Source organism: Antechinus flavipes, chromosome 4, assembly GCF_016432865.1.
Source record: "Antechinus flavipes isolate AdamAnt ecotype Samford, QLD, Australia chromosome 4, AdamAnt_v2, whole genome shotgun sequence".
Classification (NCBI taxonomy): Eukaryota; Metazoa; Chordata; class Mammalia; order Dasyuromorphia; family Dasyuridae; genus Antechinus; species Antechinus flavipes.
Genome location: NC_067401.1, coordinates 170,385,042 through 170,401,645, shown reverse-complemented (window position 1 = coordinate 170,401,645; position 16,604 = coordinate 170,385,042). Strand labels below are relative to the sequence as shown.

At 37.9% G+C, this 16,604-nt stretch overlaps 1 protein-coding gene and 1 pseudogene across 1 annotated transcript in view; one reads left to right on the top strand and one right to left on the bottom strand.

Annotated features, from left to right (window-relative positions):
* The window catches only part of CYTH1 (cytohesin 1), a 196,706-nt gene extending 185,110 nt beyond the window's left edge, over window positions 1–11,596 (bottom strand). Inside the window, exon 1 of the mRNA XM_051995473.1 lies at window positions 11,347–11,596. Coding sequence (XP_051851433.1) covers window positions 11,347–11,365 — 19 coding nt within the window. The 5' untranslated portion in view covers window positions 11,366–11,596. The remainder of the gene's footprint in view (window positions 1–11,346) is intronic.
* On the top strand, window positions 11,364–15,664 carry LOC127561388 (fatty acid-binding protein, heart-like; annotated as a pseudogene).
* The last annotated feature ends 940 nt before the right edge of the window (window positions 15,665–16,604 follow it).

Below are 16,604 nucleotides of genomic sequence, written 5' to 3'. Positions count from 1 at the left end.
TTATTGTGGAATTGTGAAATGATTCAACCATACTGGAGAGCAATCTGCAACTATGCCCAAAGGGCTATAAAAAATTCTGCATAACTATTTCAAAGTCCAATTCTTTTTGTATAGCAAAATAACTGTATGGACATGTATAGATATATTGTATTTAACTTAACTTTAACATATTTAACATGTATTGGTCAACCTGCCATCTGGAGGAGGGGATGGGGGGAAGGAGGGGAAAAATGGAAATAAAAGGTTTTGCAATTGTCAATGCTGAACAATTACCCATGCATATATCTTGTAAATAAAAAGCTATAATAAAAAATATTGAATTAAAAAAAAAACTCTGTATACCCTTTGACCCAGCAGTGCCATTACTGGGTCTGTACCCCAAGAAAATCATAAAGGAGGGAAAAGGACACAAATGGGCAAAAACGTTTGTAGCAGCTCTTTTTGTGATAACAAAGAATTGGAAAAGGAGTGGATGCTCATTAACTGGGCAATACCTGAACAAGCTCTGGCACATGAAAATAATGGAATATTATTGTTCTATAAAAAACGATGAACAAATTGATTATAGAAAGTCCTGGAAAGAATTACATTAACTGATCCTGAGTCAGACGATCAAAACCAGGAATACATTGTACCCAATAACAGCAAGAACGAGCAATGATCAACTATGAAAGGCTTGATTCTTCTCAATGACTCAGTGATTCAAAGCAATCTCAATAGACTTTGGACAGAAAATGCATCTATCTGCATACAGAAAAATCTCTAAAGAAACAACGTAAACCAATACATGCTTTGTTCACTTCTTTTTTCTATTTTTTAATCTCTCCCATAGTTTTTCCATTTTGCTCTGATTTTTCTCTCCCAACATGATTCATAAAGTAGTGTATTAAAAATAAATAAACTTACAAAAAAATACAACAGTTGGGATCTTTGCGTTTATCAAACACTAGACCATAGTTCTCATTTGCTTTTGCATAGCTGTATTACTAATCAATCTATCTTTCAACCAGTTCAAAATTGTTTGATTGCAGTATACTTTGGGATCTAGTACTACTGAGCCCTTTTCCTTCCCATATTTTTTTTCATTAATTTCCCTGATATGCTTGATCTTTTATTTATCTAAATCAAGGGTCAGACCACTATGATCCATGGATCAATTATAACGCATAGTCTATTTTTTTTAAAATGTTAAAAACCATTTTTAGCTCTAAGGCCATACAAAATTAGACAGTAGATTAAATTTAACCTGTGGACCATAATTTGGTTACTCCAAATCCAAATGACTGTTATTTTTTTTTTCTTAGTTCTATAAAGTAATCCATTGGTAGTTTGGTAAGGCACTGAATAAATAAATTAACTTTTATTATATTGGCTTGGCCTATCTATGAGCAATCAATAATTCCCCAATTATATGGACCTGTGTTAATTTGTTTAAAGATTACTTTATGATTGTGATCATATAATTCTTTTATGTATCTTAGCAAGTAGACTCTCACTCCCTCCATTACCTATCAATAAGTCAGAATAGGGATTGAGGAAGTTTGGATTTGCAAATTCTATTTTCATGAACTAAAAGAAATAGTAGGGGATTGTGGGATCTGAATGGCAAGAACAGGTTTTTTTTTAATTCTTTTTTTCCACTCTCCCTTCAAAAGAAGTTTGAGAAAGTAAATGAATCTTTTAAGCAATAGCATCAGATCAAGCATAATGCAAATTGGCGGTTGTTTTAAGCAAAGAGAGGTTAATAAACACAAAGTTAAGACTATTAAAAAAAAAAGAAGAAGAAGGAATATTCACATAAGAGCTTTAGTATTCTATTGATGGCTTGGAAGTTCAGAAATCAAAAGACAATTTTAAATTGCCAACAAGACTTACTTAGTAGAGTTACCCTGATAAGTTACCTCTGAAACTTTATTCAAATGGCTGACAAGAACATCTCTACAATGGAATGTTTACACCTCAATAATATTCTAAGCAGGGACTTACCACCTGCCTACAATTATTTCAGCAGCATTAAGTTGGCCCAGGTTCCCAGATCTTGCTGAGAAAGCTGTTGTTCCAAGTTAAAATTATCCCATTTTGCTTCAATCATACAATGTATCTGGAACTCATAAAATTATAAAACTTTGTATTAGATGTAAATAGGGAAAATGCTGAAGTCTTCTGATCAAGGAGTAGAAGAGCTTACAACATTATCAAAATGTGGAGTGAAAAGCACAAAACCAGAAGTAAGGCAGCTAGTTGGAAGGTGATTAGAATGGTCCAGATAAGAGGCAACTGGGGCCTAGATGAGGCTAGGGCTGTACAAATGGGAATAGTAGCTAAGAAAAAAAGAGATGGGGGGGAGAGGGAGGGCTGTATATTTGTATTAAATTAGTTAATAAGCATTTGTCAAGCATCTATTATATGCTAATCACTATTCAAGGTACTAAGGCTACAAACACTAAAGTGAAACAGTATTTGTCCTGCTTAAAAAGAGTATACAATTTAACCAGTTAAAGAGAATATATAAAAATATGGGTATAGGTTTGTTAGAGACTCCTTCTGAGAATTGCCACATATGCCATTTCAGCTGGTAGGGTGGACCCAGGAGGTAAAAAGGGGCTTGGCCTCTGAGGCAGGAGGTTGTGTTTTACACTTAGCCTCTGAAGCAGGAGGTTGTGTTTTACAGGTGTGTAGATCTTTTCTTAGGACGCAGCACTAACTTCAGGTGTCTCCCTTCTGCGGATCCAACCTCTGAAATGCTGAGTAGGCTAAGCATGGGGTAATCTCAAGAGAGTAAATATAAATGGCCAGCTTTGCCATAGGCAAGGAGAAGGATGCGGAGAGATGTAGGGAGATTCAGGGATGCAGAGAGAGAGAGAGAGACTCAGAGACAAACGTACACTTGCTCTTGCTTCCTGCAAACCCCTGCTGAGATTACCACTCCCCCCCCCCCAAAAAAAAAAAGGCTGTTTGGCACTTTAACATCAGTCTCATGTCCATGTCTATCGGGGAAGACTAGTATGTATGTCCCTGGCAATCAGTAGCCTCAGAGTGGGAGGTTATAGGTTATTGATTGATTTTTGGTTAAGACAGCATTGTAAAAACATTACAAGAAGCCAAATCTACTACTTTTATTCTAGCGAGATCTAAAAAGAATATATGACTGAACAACAATCAAAAAATCCAAAGAGAAATTTCATTAAGTCCTGTCATCCAGCCCAGGGATTGAAGAAAAAGATAACCAGAAACTTCAAAAGTTTCTGACTTCAGAAGATGGGGCTTCCTGAATTAGGTAAAAGATAATAAAATTAGTCTTCCCTTAAATCCAGTGAAGGTTTGTTATAGCTACAGGTATTCTAATGAACGCAGAACAGATGGGTCCTTCAATGGAAAAAGAAATGCCCCAACACTCCCTGCTACTAATTGTTGTCAAACAATTTGATCAAATAAGGGAATGAGAAGACAAGAAGAGATAAAATGGTCAATTTTGTGCAAAAGCTATTCAATCTTATGTAATCAAATTAGAAACTGATGCATTTAAAATTAGGAAAGAAACAAATAGAAGGTGGGGCAAAAAAGGTTTGGAGTGAATTTCTCTGATAACAACCTCAGATTATACAGGAAACTGATTTAAATATATAAGGACAACAGTCATTCCCTAATAGATATATGGTCAAGGGACAGAAGTTTCTTTTAAAGAGGACAAACTCAAGCTGTCATCAACCACACAGGGAGAAAAAAAGTCCCAAATCACGAATAAGGGAAATGCAAGTCAAGTCAATAAACATTTATTCAGCTTTGTTAATAAATAATGTACTGAGTGCCAAGCACGTGAAGAAAGATAAAAACAGTCCTTGCTCTCAAGTAGCTCAGTCTATTAGGAAGACACCATAGTAATAATGTAGATATAAGCTATGGATAGATAGATATCAGATACATTTAGAAGTTATCTCAAAGGGAGAGGATTTTATATTTGATCCTGGAGACAATAGGGAGTCATTGGAATTTAATAAAGAAGGGATTGATGTGGTCAGGCTTGAACATTAGGAAGATCACTATTGGCAGCAACATGGAGGAGGATGGATACAGGGGTCCTCAAACTACGGCCTGCGGGCCAGATGCCACAGCTGAGGAATGATTATCCCCCTCACTCAGGGATATGAAGTTTCTTTATTTAAAGGCCCACAAAACAAAGTTTTTGTTTTTACTATAGTCCTGCCCTCCAACAGTCTGAGGGACAGTGGACTGGTCCCCTATTTAAAAAGTTTGAGGACCCCTGGATTAGGGTGGGTAGAAACTTGAGACACTGGGGTTAAACAGAAGGCTATGGTAATAGTCTACATTATAAAAAGATAAGGGTGGCAGATATGCCAGAAAAGAGAAAGGGATATATACTAGAGAAGGGTAGAAAAACAGAAAAGAAAGGTAGCTAAGAAGATAGGTAACAAATTGGATAAGTGGATGAATGAGAATTAGTAGCTCAAAATAACACTTAGGTTTTGAGCCTGAAGAACTGGAAGGATAATGGTTGCTGACAATTATGGAGAAGTTGAGAAAAGGAAAGAATTTTGGGGAGACATTAATTAAGCTTTAGACATGCTGAGTTTAACATGTCTATGAGACATATGGATAAATAGATCTAAGAATTATCTGCATAGAAATAGTAATTTACTCTACAGGGAATGCTAAAATCACTAAGCAAGATAGTGGGGGAAGAAAAAAGAAGAAATCAAAGGAACTCTGAGATTCTACCATATTACCCTTCAGAGTAGTAAAGGTGACTAAAAAAAAAAAAAAAAAGTAACTGTAAGAGGCTATGTAGAACAGGAACATGATTAGTGAGTCTATGAATCAGCTCACCATTCTAGAAAACATTTTAGAGTACTATCGCCAAACCAAAAAATGATCCAGAGATGCCACAACTAAGTTTCTATTCCAAAGGTTAAAAGACAAGAAAAGACTAATATATGCCAAAAATATCCATAGTAAGTGCTTTTTGTTATAGGAAAGAACTGGAAACTTAGGAGGTATCCATTCATTTGAAATAGCTAAATGGGTTATGGTTTACAAATGTCACAGAATATTGCTGCAAAAATTACAAAAGGAATGGATACAGAAAAGCACAAAACTTAGATAAATTAAAGCAAAGTGAAATGAGCAGAACAAGAAGAATGTAATGACTACAACACTGTAAAGAAAAACACCTGTGAAACACTTATGAACTACGATCAATATAAAGATCAAGAACAACTTTCTTGATAGAGAAGGATGCTCCATGAGATAGAAAAGAGTGAATAAAGCATTTATTAAGCACCACTATGCGCCAAACACTGCTAATCATTGAAGAGCCAAATAGTAAAGTAAATCATGGAAGGGACATTAAGTGAATCAAACACACAAGTGGAGAGGTTAGACTTAGAAAAGTCCCTAGGGCAGTTAGATGACATAGTAGATAAGAGTGCCAGCTCTGAAGTCAGGTGAACCTGAATTCAAATCTGACCTCAGACACACTTAACACTTTCTAGCTATGTGACCATGGGCAAGTCACTTAACCCCAATTGCCTCAGAAAAAAAAAAAATCCTTTTTCATTTAAGATAGGAAATATATATTCTCACACACATTATATATGTAAATTTAAAAGACAGTAGATTTCAATTATGTTACCTGACAGCACTCTGGATAAAGCAATCTCAGAAAAAAAGAAACAAAGAGGCACATGCATTGTCTCTAATAAACACTGTAGATACTAGGGACTTTTACTTTAAAACTTAACTTTAAAACTCATACCAATTTAAAACAAGTAGACACACTCAAGTTTCTAAACAATATCACAAAAGATATGTTTTCACCAATTGATGCAATTCATACATGTCTATATTCCTATTTATATCTATCTGGTTACTAAAGTAACTTAGTGTAAATCTAAGGTATTAAAACATGTAAGCACACACTGATTGAATCACTATTATTTAAACTCTGTTCCTAATCATGAGAGGGAAATTTCTGTTGAAAAAAGGGGTTTAAAATTCAGTCATGCAAAGTTATTAGTTTTGTACAAAGACCCTAGAGAAAGATTGTAGCTAAGAAAGATTTTAGCTTGAAGTTATGTACTCTTGAAAAGATTTTATAGGAAGTGTCCAGCTTACAAAAATTATGTCTTGAAAGATTCATATGAAGTCAGCCTGAAACAAGTGATTAGATTTCTAAGTTATTCACAAAATCCCTTAGCTTCCTTTAGATTAAATATTTCTTTAGAATTTCTCATAAACAATAATCAGAGGATAATAGATGAAGAATGAGAAGGGACATAAGTCCCAGATAGATTGAGACTTAACCGAAGTTCCACTATACCCTGTTATCAGAACAAAAAGGCATCTAGGATAATATTTAGCACGATCTATTAAAGGCAGTTTAAGATTCTAATTTAGTTTTGAGACAAAACAACAACAAAAACTCCTGTTGGAGAAAATAAAGACAAAAACAGGTAACTAAAGAAAAGCCATAATTTTTTTCAGATAAGGAAATTAACAACCAAAAAACATAGGGACTGAAGTATTTGGACTCAGGTTCTCTGTCATTAAACCCAGTGATTTTTCCACTAAATCATGCTACCTCTCTCACTACACATTTGCCATAATAAGTAGAACAAAACAATAATACTGCAATACTAGCAAATAAACTTTGAAGCAAATAATAAATGTTCTCGCTTGTCATTAATTTCGGTACTTGAAAAAGAAACGATTGCAGATGAATGAAGAAGTAAATGCAGCAGTGTGGAAAATTCAGTCATGCAAAGTTATTAGTTTTGTACAAAGACCCTAGAGAAAGATTGTAGCTAAGAAAGATTTTAGCTAAATGGGTTATGGTTTACAAATGTCACAGAATATTGCTGCAAAAATTACAAAAGGAATGGATACAGAAAAGCACAAAACTTAGATAAATTAAAGCAAAGTGAAATGAGCAGAACAAGAAGAATGTAATGACTACAACACTGTAAAGAAAAACACCTGTGAAACACTTATGAACTACGATCAATATAAAGATCAATATAAAGACCTCCAGGCACTTTTTTTGCCAAGTATTTTATCCATGCTTTCTTTTTCTTGGAGACTACTTTCCAATTCACTCTAGGCATTTCAGCTTGTTCTCAGGGGTAGTCTGGAGAGTTAATTTTTTTCCTCTTAATATATGAAGTTTAAAGTTACAAATTTTACTGTTACATATGAGAGAATGTTTTGGAAGATCTGGAAACTAAAGAAAATTTGAAATCTTCTCAAACTATGCCATATGTCCCTCCTTTCTATCATCCTCAGATACCTGTAAACTTTTTTTCATGGGGAATATTAATGGAACTATCTCAATCAACATCTTTATATCTTCTTTTCCACAACTTTTTGTTAGGGAAATCCTTTCTAAGTGAGAGAAACAAATTTCTAGCTTTATCCCTTCCTTACACAGTCTTAGCATGTTTGTTAAAAGGCCAGAAGTCTTGGAACAGAATACCAATGAACAGTTTCTAGAACCAATTCCCAGGACACCAAAAGAGTTCAGCACAGGAGAAAGAAGTTAGAGAGAGGAAGTACAGCAATGCAACAGGATTTGAAGTGAGGTGGAAAATGCTGAAAGTGAGTAAAGCCCGAGGTAGTTCCTTCTCTGAACTTTCTCACCTCTGGCAAGAAACAATAGAAATAATGGGGAGGAGCTGGGAAGAGCTCCAAAGACCAGGCAGTCCATGTCTCATTTTCATGCCTCTGCACAGGTTTCCTGGAATGCACTCTTGTCATGACACTGGCCCACCCTGGATTCAGCTCAAATAGCACCTTTGTCACTAATGTATTGCAAACCTCCCCCACAAAAAAATTTACTTTGTTTATATCGCCATATAAAAACTTAACTCCTTGAGAAAAAGAGTTATTTCCTTTTTTGTTTTAGTATCCCCAAATCCTAGAACTAAGTAGGTACTTTGTTGGTCGGTTAACTGAAGTTCTTTTTTTGGCTCATAAATGGAAAGAACACAATGTTTTCATTTGAAAGGCTGCAAACAGGTGCTAAGATAAATTTTTACATACCTAAATGGAAATTCATATGCCCACTTCTTAAGTAATCACTTATTTCCAAGTACAAATATAACAAAATCCCATTAAAATATACTTCATTACTGCAGGCTACATAAAATCATTTCCCCTAAAATTTAGCTACATATAGAGAGATGGATAAGCGCTATATCTATGACTGTTTTCTTAGTAAAAGGAACACTCAAATAAATTCCCTTTACCAATGCAGGCTGACTCCTTCTCTGTCTTTATAATTTTAAAATAATTTAAGTCCTAGCTGCCTAGGACACTGAGAAGCTGAGAGCCCAGATTAATAACGCCTGGGACAGGCAGGACAAAGATCTACTGCAAATTCCTAAGGCACTCCCCTAGAGACCTTCAGTTACCATGAAACACTGAACCATGACTCTTTGAATCTGGTCATTTAACTACTTCTGAATCGATCTTATTTTATAATTACCACTTCACATCTCAACATTTCCTCCAAAAAAAAAAGCATGAGACTTTTATCAAATGTTTTGCTGAAAATCAAATGCTTTGTAAGCTATAGATACAGCACTCTCTTCATATTTCAATTAATTAACCTTATCCAAATCCCTCAAATGATCTTTGGACTGGAAATGGCAAAGCCAGGCTTCCCTAATATTGCCAATTCTTAGAGCTGCTTCACAACGCCATTTTTCTAAGCATCTTTTCCCCAACATCCACTTTTCCAGCACACCCTTAAGTATTGAATTCCTCTTTTAGAATGTAAGCTTCATGAAGTTAAGGCCTGTCCCAGGAATTTTTATGCGTATTCTCAGTATGTAGCGATCAGTGCCTGGCACACAAAAAAGCTTAGATTTATTATTTATCTATCCCTATGGCCCCAGGCAAGTCATTTAAATTCTAGGGGTTTCAATTTCCTCTTGTAAAATTGACTAGGTGGCATCCTTCTAGTCCCGGATCTACTGTATTATCTCAAAGTTGTCAATGTACCCTGACATGAACCTACTGAGACATTTGTATCTCTACAAGAAATGCCCCCCCCCCACTACTTTTTAAGTTATCAGCTTTTTTTTTTTTTTAAAGTGTTTTTTGCCTCTTCATTTGATGTTACTGGATGTAGCTTCTTCCTGACGTCAAAGTGCCTTCCTGTACTAGGCCTTTTCACAATTTCTAATCTGCTGAGGGTTTTAGAAACTAGATAATCTAGTCACTTAGAACAATGTGTATGCAAATTGCCTATAAACAATAGTTACAGGGGGTTTCCAGAACAAAAAGTACATAGGCCTTAGAGAAAACCCCTCAGGATAGCCACCCTTACAGAGAAGGAACCCATTCTCTTTACCACCACTTATAACCAACAGCCAGGGATGTCCAAGTGAACCAAAGTATTAAGCCTTGCTTCCAGCCTGGCCACTAATGTCATTTTCCAGGAAAGCAGCACTAGTATAGATTCTACCTGGCAATTAATTGCCTCCACAGCAAAGAAGACTCCCCAAAATAAAGTTCTTGCTATCAAAGTTCTTGGCACTGTTAAATGATTCAATATCAGAAGAAAATATATAGTTTTATCAGTGGCATTAGAGATGGATTGCCATTTGCTTTACTGCTAGCCCCTAAGGAAGAATGGATCTTTTCATTTGACTTGAAAATCCCTATGAGTCTTTTCCTGATTTTAAAATGCAAACTTATTAAAAGCACAGCCTTGTTTTTCTATTTGAATGTTCAGAGCTTTACAAGACTTTGCACATAGTAGTCATTTAATAAATTTTCTTCCCTTAATTTATTGATTTTTTAAAAATTATTATTTACAGCCTGGATATCAACTGTATTCTAGAAAGGTGAAATTGATAATTAAATTCTCTAAAAGTGCTAAGTATTTCTCTTAAATGGATAGAAAAATGATCTATGGTTTCACTAGCATAGGGAACTCTTCAATAAGGAAAATTCCCTCTGCTCAGGCCCTTCTCTTCCACTTAGCTTTTGAAAATTGCCAAGAGGCTAAGTGATTTACCCAGACCCACAAAGCTAATATTTATCAGAGACAACATCTGATTCTTGATTCTGAAACCAGGTCTCTATCCACTATATCGAGTTGCCTCTCACTTCTCACACAAAAACTTCTTACACAAATTCATTATGTAGTTTTCCAACTGTCATACTTCCTCTAATTTTACAGTTAAAAGTGTGACTACAACATTTCAAGAAATTTTTTGTAACCTTTTAAATCTCAAAACTATTCTAGAAACCTCAAAAGTGAATCGTAATTTCCCAGTTTTAGGATTAACTCCTCTCTCTGGCTGTTTCTCTTTTTCTACTCATTTAGCTACTGTCCAGAACTGTAGGTAAAAGTCAGACAAAAATGAGGTTAAGAATTAAGTTAAATACAAAGGTTATCTATGGATTGCAATTATCAAACTTTCTCTAACATAAGAATAGGAACAGGAAAACTTCTTTTCCTTTAAATATATTGCCACATACTTACCTAAAAAAAGAAGTCATTCATTTTCTAATGCAAAAAGAATCACTGAAATCCATAATAGCTCACACAATGTTCCCCCAATAATAAATCCTGACCCCAGCAAATCTTAGTGACAAATGCCAAGGGATTGTTGTGCCAGATATGAAAGACTAGATTTGGGACTACACCTACACACACACACACACACACACTTCTATACCGGAAACTGACAAGGAAAGAGAGAGAATTCAGAATAAGCAACACTGATATTTGCATATTTAGCTAGGTAAAGCAAACCATAGTACTGATAATCCAATTTCCTATCAAAAATGAGAGCTGCCCTCTTCTAACTCCCCAGTCAAAAAAAAAAAAAAAAAACCGAGCCCCAATCATTTGGAAGGCTTTTTTATTCATGGGACAAGATGTGCTTCCCCTGCCTAGAAGCCCGAAAGGAAAGTACTCCGCTCTGCCTGTGCTCGCCCTACCCGAGCAGCCCTGAGGATCAGCTCCATACCCCGCCGCTTCTCCGCTCCGCCAGTCCCCCGCCTGGAGCTCGAGCTCCATTCCCGGCCCCCAGAAAGGGCGCCGGTCCCGGAGGGAGCTCGAGCGGGGAGTCCAGAGCCCTTCTGACCAAGGCAGAAACGGCCGGGGGAGGCAGGCGGGAACGAGCCCCCAGAGTCTGGGGGAAGCCCCAGACAAGGAGACGAACGAAGGAGGGCGTTCTGCGATCCGTGGCCGCCGCACCTCGAGGTGTGACTCCCCTCCCCCGCCACTATTCCTCCCCCTCCAAATCAATAAACTCAATCCCAAGGCTGACAGGGGCAGCTAGGGTTGGAGGGGGGGGCACAGGTGGCACTCACCGAAGTCTTCTTCCTCCATGTTGACGTTTCAACAGAAACGGAGGTGGGAGGGAGGAGGCCCGGATCCAAAGAAGAGCCGGCTAGGTGCCAGCTACAGCTCCTGTCCCGCCGGCACCGGTGGCCGGGCTTTAGCTTCTGGACCCCGCCCCTCCTCCGAGGCGCCCGCCCGCCAGCCTGCTTGCTCGCTTGCTCGCTCCCGAAGACGGATGGCACGCGAGCACGCGCGCCCTCTGCCTTCCCGTCCCTTCCTCCAACCCCGCCCTTCCCCTTTCTCGCCAGCTCGGGCCCTTCCTCTCTCAGGGCCGTCCCGCGGCGGAGGAACGCGAGAAGGTGCTGGAGAGTGAGTGAGAACGCGCGCGCGAACTGCCAGGCGGGAGGGGGAGTGCGCGCGCGAGCCTCCCAAGTGGCCCCGCCTCCCTAGTGCTCCTTTGCTTCTTGCCACTCTATAAAAAAAATAATTTTGGGGGAGAGATGGGGGGGAGGGGGGATTTCCTGTTGGGATCAGTGTTTCGCAAGAGGGATACAAGGGTGCGGAGGGTTCCCTGTCTATATCAGACCGCGTCCCAGGTTTCTAAGAGCTGGAGGTGATGAGGACAATCGTGTTGATGTTTCCTGACGTCAGGCTTAAAGGTTAGGTTTATCCCGGCTTCCCAGAAGAGCTAATTCTAATACGCGACATTGCTTTGAGCCGGGGAAAGAATGGCATTGCTTGAACCGACTTAAGAGGGCTAAACTCGTGCATTGCCCTCTATTTGACACGAATCTCGGAGCAGAAGATGGATCGATTATTTTAGTCTCACCATAGGAACCCCTCTACTGTTGCAAACCGCAGCGTATCTGTGACTTAGTAACTAAGTTCTGGGAGACTCAAGCAGAGAGAGCTTGAGGTACTTAAGCGCATACGGCTAGTACGAATCACGGAGGATCTGAACTCACATCTTTCTGACTCCAACTCCATTGATGTACGATGTACGTGCTGTTATTGATACTTTCACAAACTACCTACACACAGGATAAAGAAATAATTAACTGAGGGAAGGCACTAGAATTAATTGGGAAAGGCATCCTGTAAAAGATGGGATTTTAGTTGGGACATAAAGGAAGCCGGAGAAGTCAGTAGGTGGGGTTGAGCAAAGAGCTTTCCAGGCATGGGAAACAGCCAGAGAAAATACCTTGAGTAGAGAAATGGAGTATTTTGTTCCTGGGACAGCAGAGAGAGGTCAGTGCCATTGGCTCAAAGAGTACTTGGTGGGGAGTAAGGTGTAAGAAACCTGGAAAGATAGGAAGGGACAATTATTAGAGGCTTTGTATTTGAACCTAATGAGGTACTGGGGAACTACTCTATTTTGATCAGAGGAGGAGGGGTGACAAGGTGAGATCTGTGCTTTAGGAAATGGTTAATGGAAGATGGATTGGAGTGGGCATATAAAAACAGGCAGCCCCACCAGCAAGCTATTGCAATAGCCAAGAGGATAAGGGCCTAAACTAAAAATGTCAGGGAAGAGAAAAAAGTACACTTAAGAGATGTTGCAAAGGTGGAATCAGCATGTCTCAATAACAGTTTGGATATGGGAGGTGAGAGATAGTAAGGAGTCAAAGAGGCCTGAGGGATTATGAAGCACTATTCTACAGTATATTACAGTTTCTACAGTAATAGGGAAGATAGGGAGAAGAGAGTTTAGAGAGAAAGATAAGTTCACCTTGAGATATGTTGTGTTTCATCAAGTGAAGTAGCAGAAAAGAAGAAAAAAGGGCACAGAATACAACCCTGAGTTTATCCATGGTTAGAGACTGAGAAGAAGTGGTCAGAGAGGAAGAATGAAAAACTAGGAGGAAGTAGTGTCTTAAAAAACTATAGAGAAAAAGATATCAAGAAAAAAAGAAGTCATCAACATTGTCAAAAACTGATGAGATCAAGAAAGGTAAGGTTTGAGAAAAGGCCATTAGATTTGGCATTTAAGAAGTTATTGGTAACTTTGGAGAGAGTAGTTTTAGGAGAATGATAAATTTAGAAGCTTGAATATAAGAGATTAAGAAGAGAGAAAGTAGAGGCATTAATTTTAGACAGGCTTTTCAAGGCGTTTAGCCACAAAGTGCAGAGAACATATAGAATTAAATTCATTGGAAATGGAAGGATCAAAGAATAGGGAGACAAGTTTGTAGGCAGTAGAGTAGGAATCAGTAGACAGGGAGAAATTGAAATTTCTTTGTGCTAGTTACCATACTTATGCATCAACAAACATATCTTTAAGTATCAACATTTTTGTATTCAACTTGCTAGATATTAAACTAGATATTGAATGGATTGTTGTTGTTTGCCTTTCATTTTTCACAAGCTTCAGTGATATCATAGGTGATGGCTTGACTTGCTATGAATTGAATGTGAGGCAGATTTGCACAAAGTTGTCAGTTTCACTCTCTCTTCCAGAGTCCGATGGCCTGGGATTCAGTGGATGACTTTGAAATCTTCAATGTCCTACCAAGTTCTAAGTACTCCATAGTCCTTACTTCAGCCACCTTCATGGCTATTGGAACAAATTGTTTTCATCTGCACATTCCTCAAGGTGGGGGAGAGGGAGGCTTCACATGCTTGGGATAGACATCCCCTACCTCACAAGTTTGAGATCTGTCTGTTACCTTCAACCTGGTGTGGCTACTACACATGCTAGAGCCACATGAGAATTGGGTGACAGGTATATACCAAAGGTGAATGAGTGAATAAGAAGCTCTGAAAAGATCTTGGTAAGCCCTCATACCAAAGGTGCTAGTGCTTCTTAAACACCCCCCAAGAACACTTCCCCAGACAGGATTTATTCTTCTCTTCCTATTCTATGTTTGCTGCCTGTAAGGCAGTTCCCTATTTGTGATAAACAGTCTTCTCCATCAATCAATATAAATTTTTAAGCACCTACTATAATCCTTCATCTCATGGAGTTTACATCTTTCAACAAAAAGGTAACAATTACATGTAAAAGTTACATAAAAATAAGCATATATCAAAGTACATGTAAAATTTGTACAAGGTAATTTGAAGGGAAAGGTAGGAACAATTAGAGGGAATCAGAAAAGTCTTCATTTAGGAGATGATGTTAAAAGAGAATTAAGAATTCTAAAAAGTAAAGGTGAAAAAGAAGTCCATTCTAAACATGGGGGACAGTCTGTGCCACATAGACGGGGTACAGAATACTATGATTGAAGAACATCTAGTAGGGACAGTTTGGCTGGACCAAAGAGAGTATCAAGGAGAGTAATGTTTTAATGTGGCTGGAAGGGTGAATTTGAGCTAGATTTCAGAAGACTTTTAATACCAAAAAGAAATAGATCCTAATAGTAGCAGAAAACCATTGATCATTATTTTACATGGGACTGCCATGGGCAGATCTATGCTTTAGGAAATAGATAATGAACTTATGGCAGAGAGACCAATTATATTATCACTATATTATTATGGTAAGCATAGGCAAGAGGTGATGAGGTCTTGAAGTAAGGTGGTAGTTGCTCTGTGTGTGGTGGCAGTTTTTGCTTTTTAATAGCTTTTGGTCAGAAACCTTGTCCAACACTTTTTGAAAGTTAAAATAGATTATATCTACTGTTTTCCATTTAGCTACATCCCTATTTACACCATTTCTTATAACTTCAATAAATTAGTCAGACACAATTTTGTCTTTAAAAAATCAATATGGGCATCCCAGAAGATCTAACCCAACATCTCACAGGGCAGCCTACCCTAGACTAGCACAGCACAGCTCAGCCTTACCTCCTCTAGCCTAGAACCATAGCAGATGCTTTTGTTGACTCCTGGAAGCTAATTGACAGCAAGAACTTGAATGACTACATGAAGTCTACTGGTGTTGGCTTTGCCACAAGGAAGATGATCAGCATGACCAAGATCACCACCATCATCAAGATTCAGAGCACTTTCAAAAACACTCCAAGCCGGGAGTGAAATTTGATTAAACAACAGCTGATCATAGGAAGGTCAAGTCGACCATCATACTGGCCAGAGCAAACTTGTCCATGTCTAGAAGTGGGATGGGCAGGAGACCACATTCACTCAGGAGCTCCAGGATGGAAAACTTATTCTAACACTAACCAATGACACTGTAATCTGCATTAGGACTTATGAGAAGGAAGCTTGAAATCAACCTATTTGTCCATTGTCAACTTCTCTGCTGATGGCTATCACTGAACTCAATACTACATTGCCTCATTTCTGCACTCCATCCCAGTGTTTTGCACCAATTAACTTTGGTAAAGAGACCCTCCAGAAATGGAAAACATATGGTGCTGTTCTGGTCTTGATTGAAACCCATTCTCTCTCTTCTCTCTCTTCTCTCTCTCTCTCTCTCTCTCTCTCTCTCTCTCTCTCTCTCTCTCTCTCTCTCTCTCTTTCTCTCTCTCTCTCTCATATATATATATATTTAAACTGCATCTGATGGCTAGTCCCAAGGCAATAAAGCAGATCCCTAGTCAGTCACACTAAAAAAAAAAAAAAAAAAAAAAAAAAAAAAATCAATGTGGCCTGTATTTGAAGTCAAAATAAGCCTAAGTTCAAATCCTGCTTCACACATCTATCATTTCTATTGTGATCACTCCCAAATCCTTTTTCTAAGCCCTCTACTGAGGTTTAACCTAGGTTGAACACAGATTCGCACATTACCAGTTGTTTATTGGACAATTCAAGCCATGTGTTCCAAATCTTCCCATTAAAATGGTAATTTGAAAGATCATAGAGAAGTCTAGTTCTCTCATACAGTTTTCTAACTTCCATAGAGTCCTGGAAATAAAAAAGAAACAAACAAACAAAAAAAAAATCACATAGGGAGAAAAAGAATCTTTAATTGAAATGAATGATTTCCAAGTATTCTTTATGAAAAGATCCAAGCTGTGTAGAAACATTTAAGTGCAAACACAGGAATCAAGAGAAATATAAAAAGGTAACAAGAACAATTATAATTTACTAAACAAGGATCAACTGTTTACATTCTAATGTGGAAAAATATTGGTGTACCTTTTGAACTTTATCATCATCAGAGATCATAGAGGAAGTCTAATTTTAAAAGTCTGGGAGTATCTTGATAATTTTAAAAGAATTGAAAGGGAAGGTAAGAAGGATATACTAAGGGAGAAAAGGAAACAAAAGCTAGGGGAAATTATATAAAAATCAAGATACACAGGTAGAAATCCATGCAAACAAGAAGGAAGGGAAAGAAATGAGAAGAGAGGAACATACACATAAATTTGGGCATAGAAACACA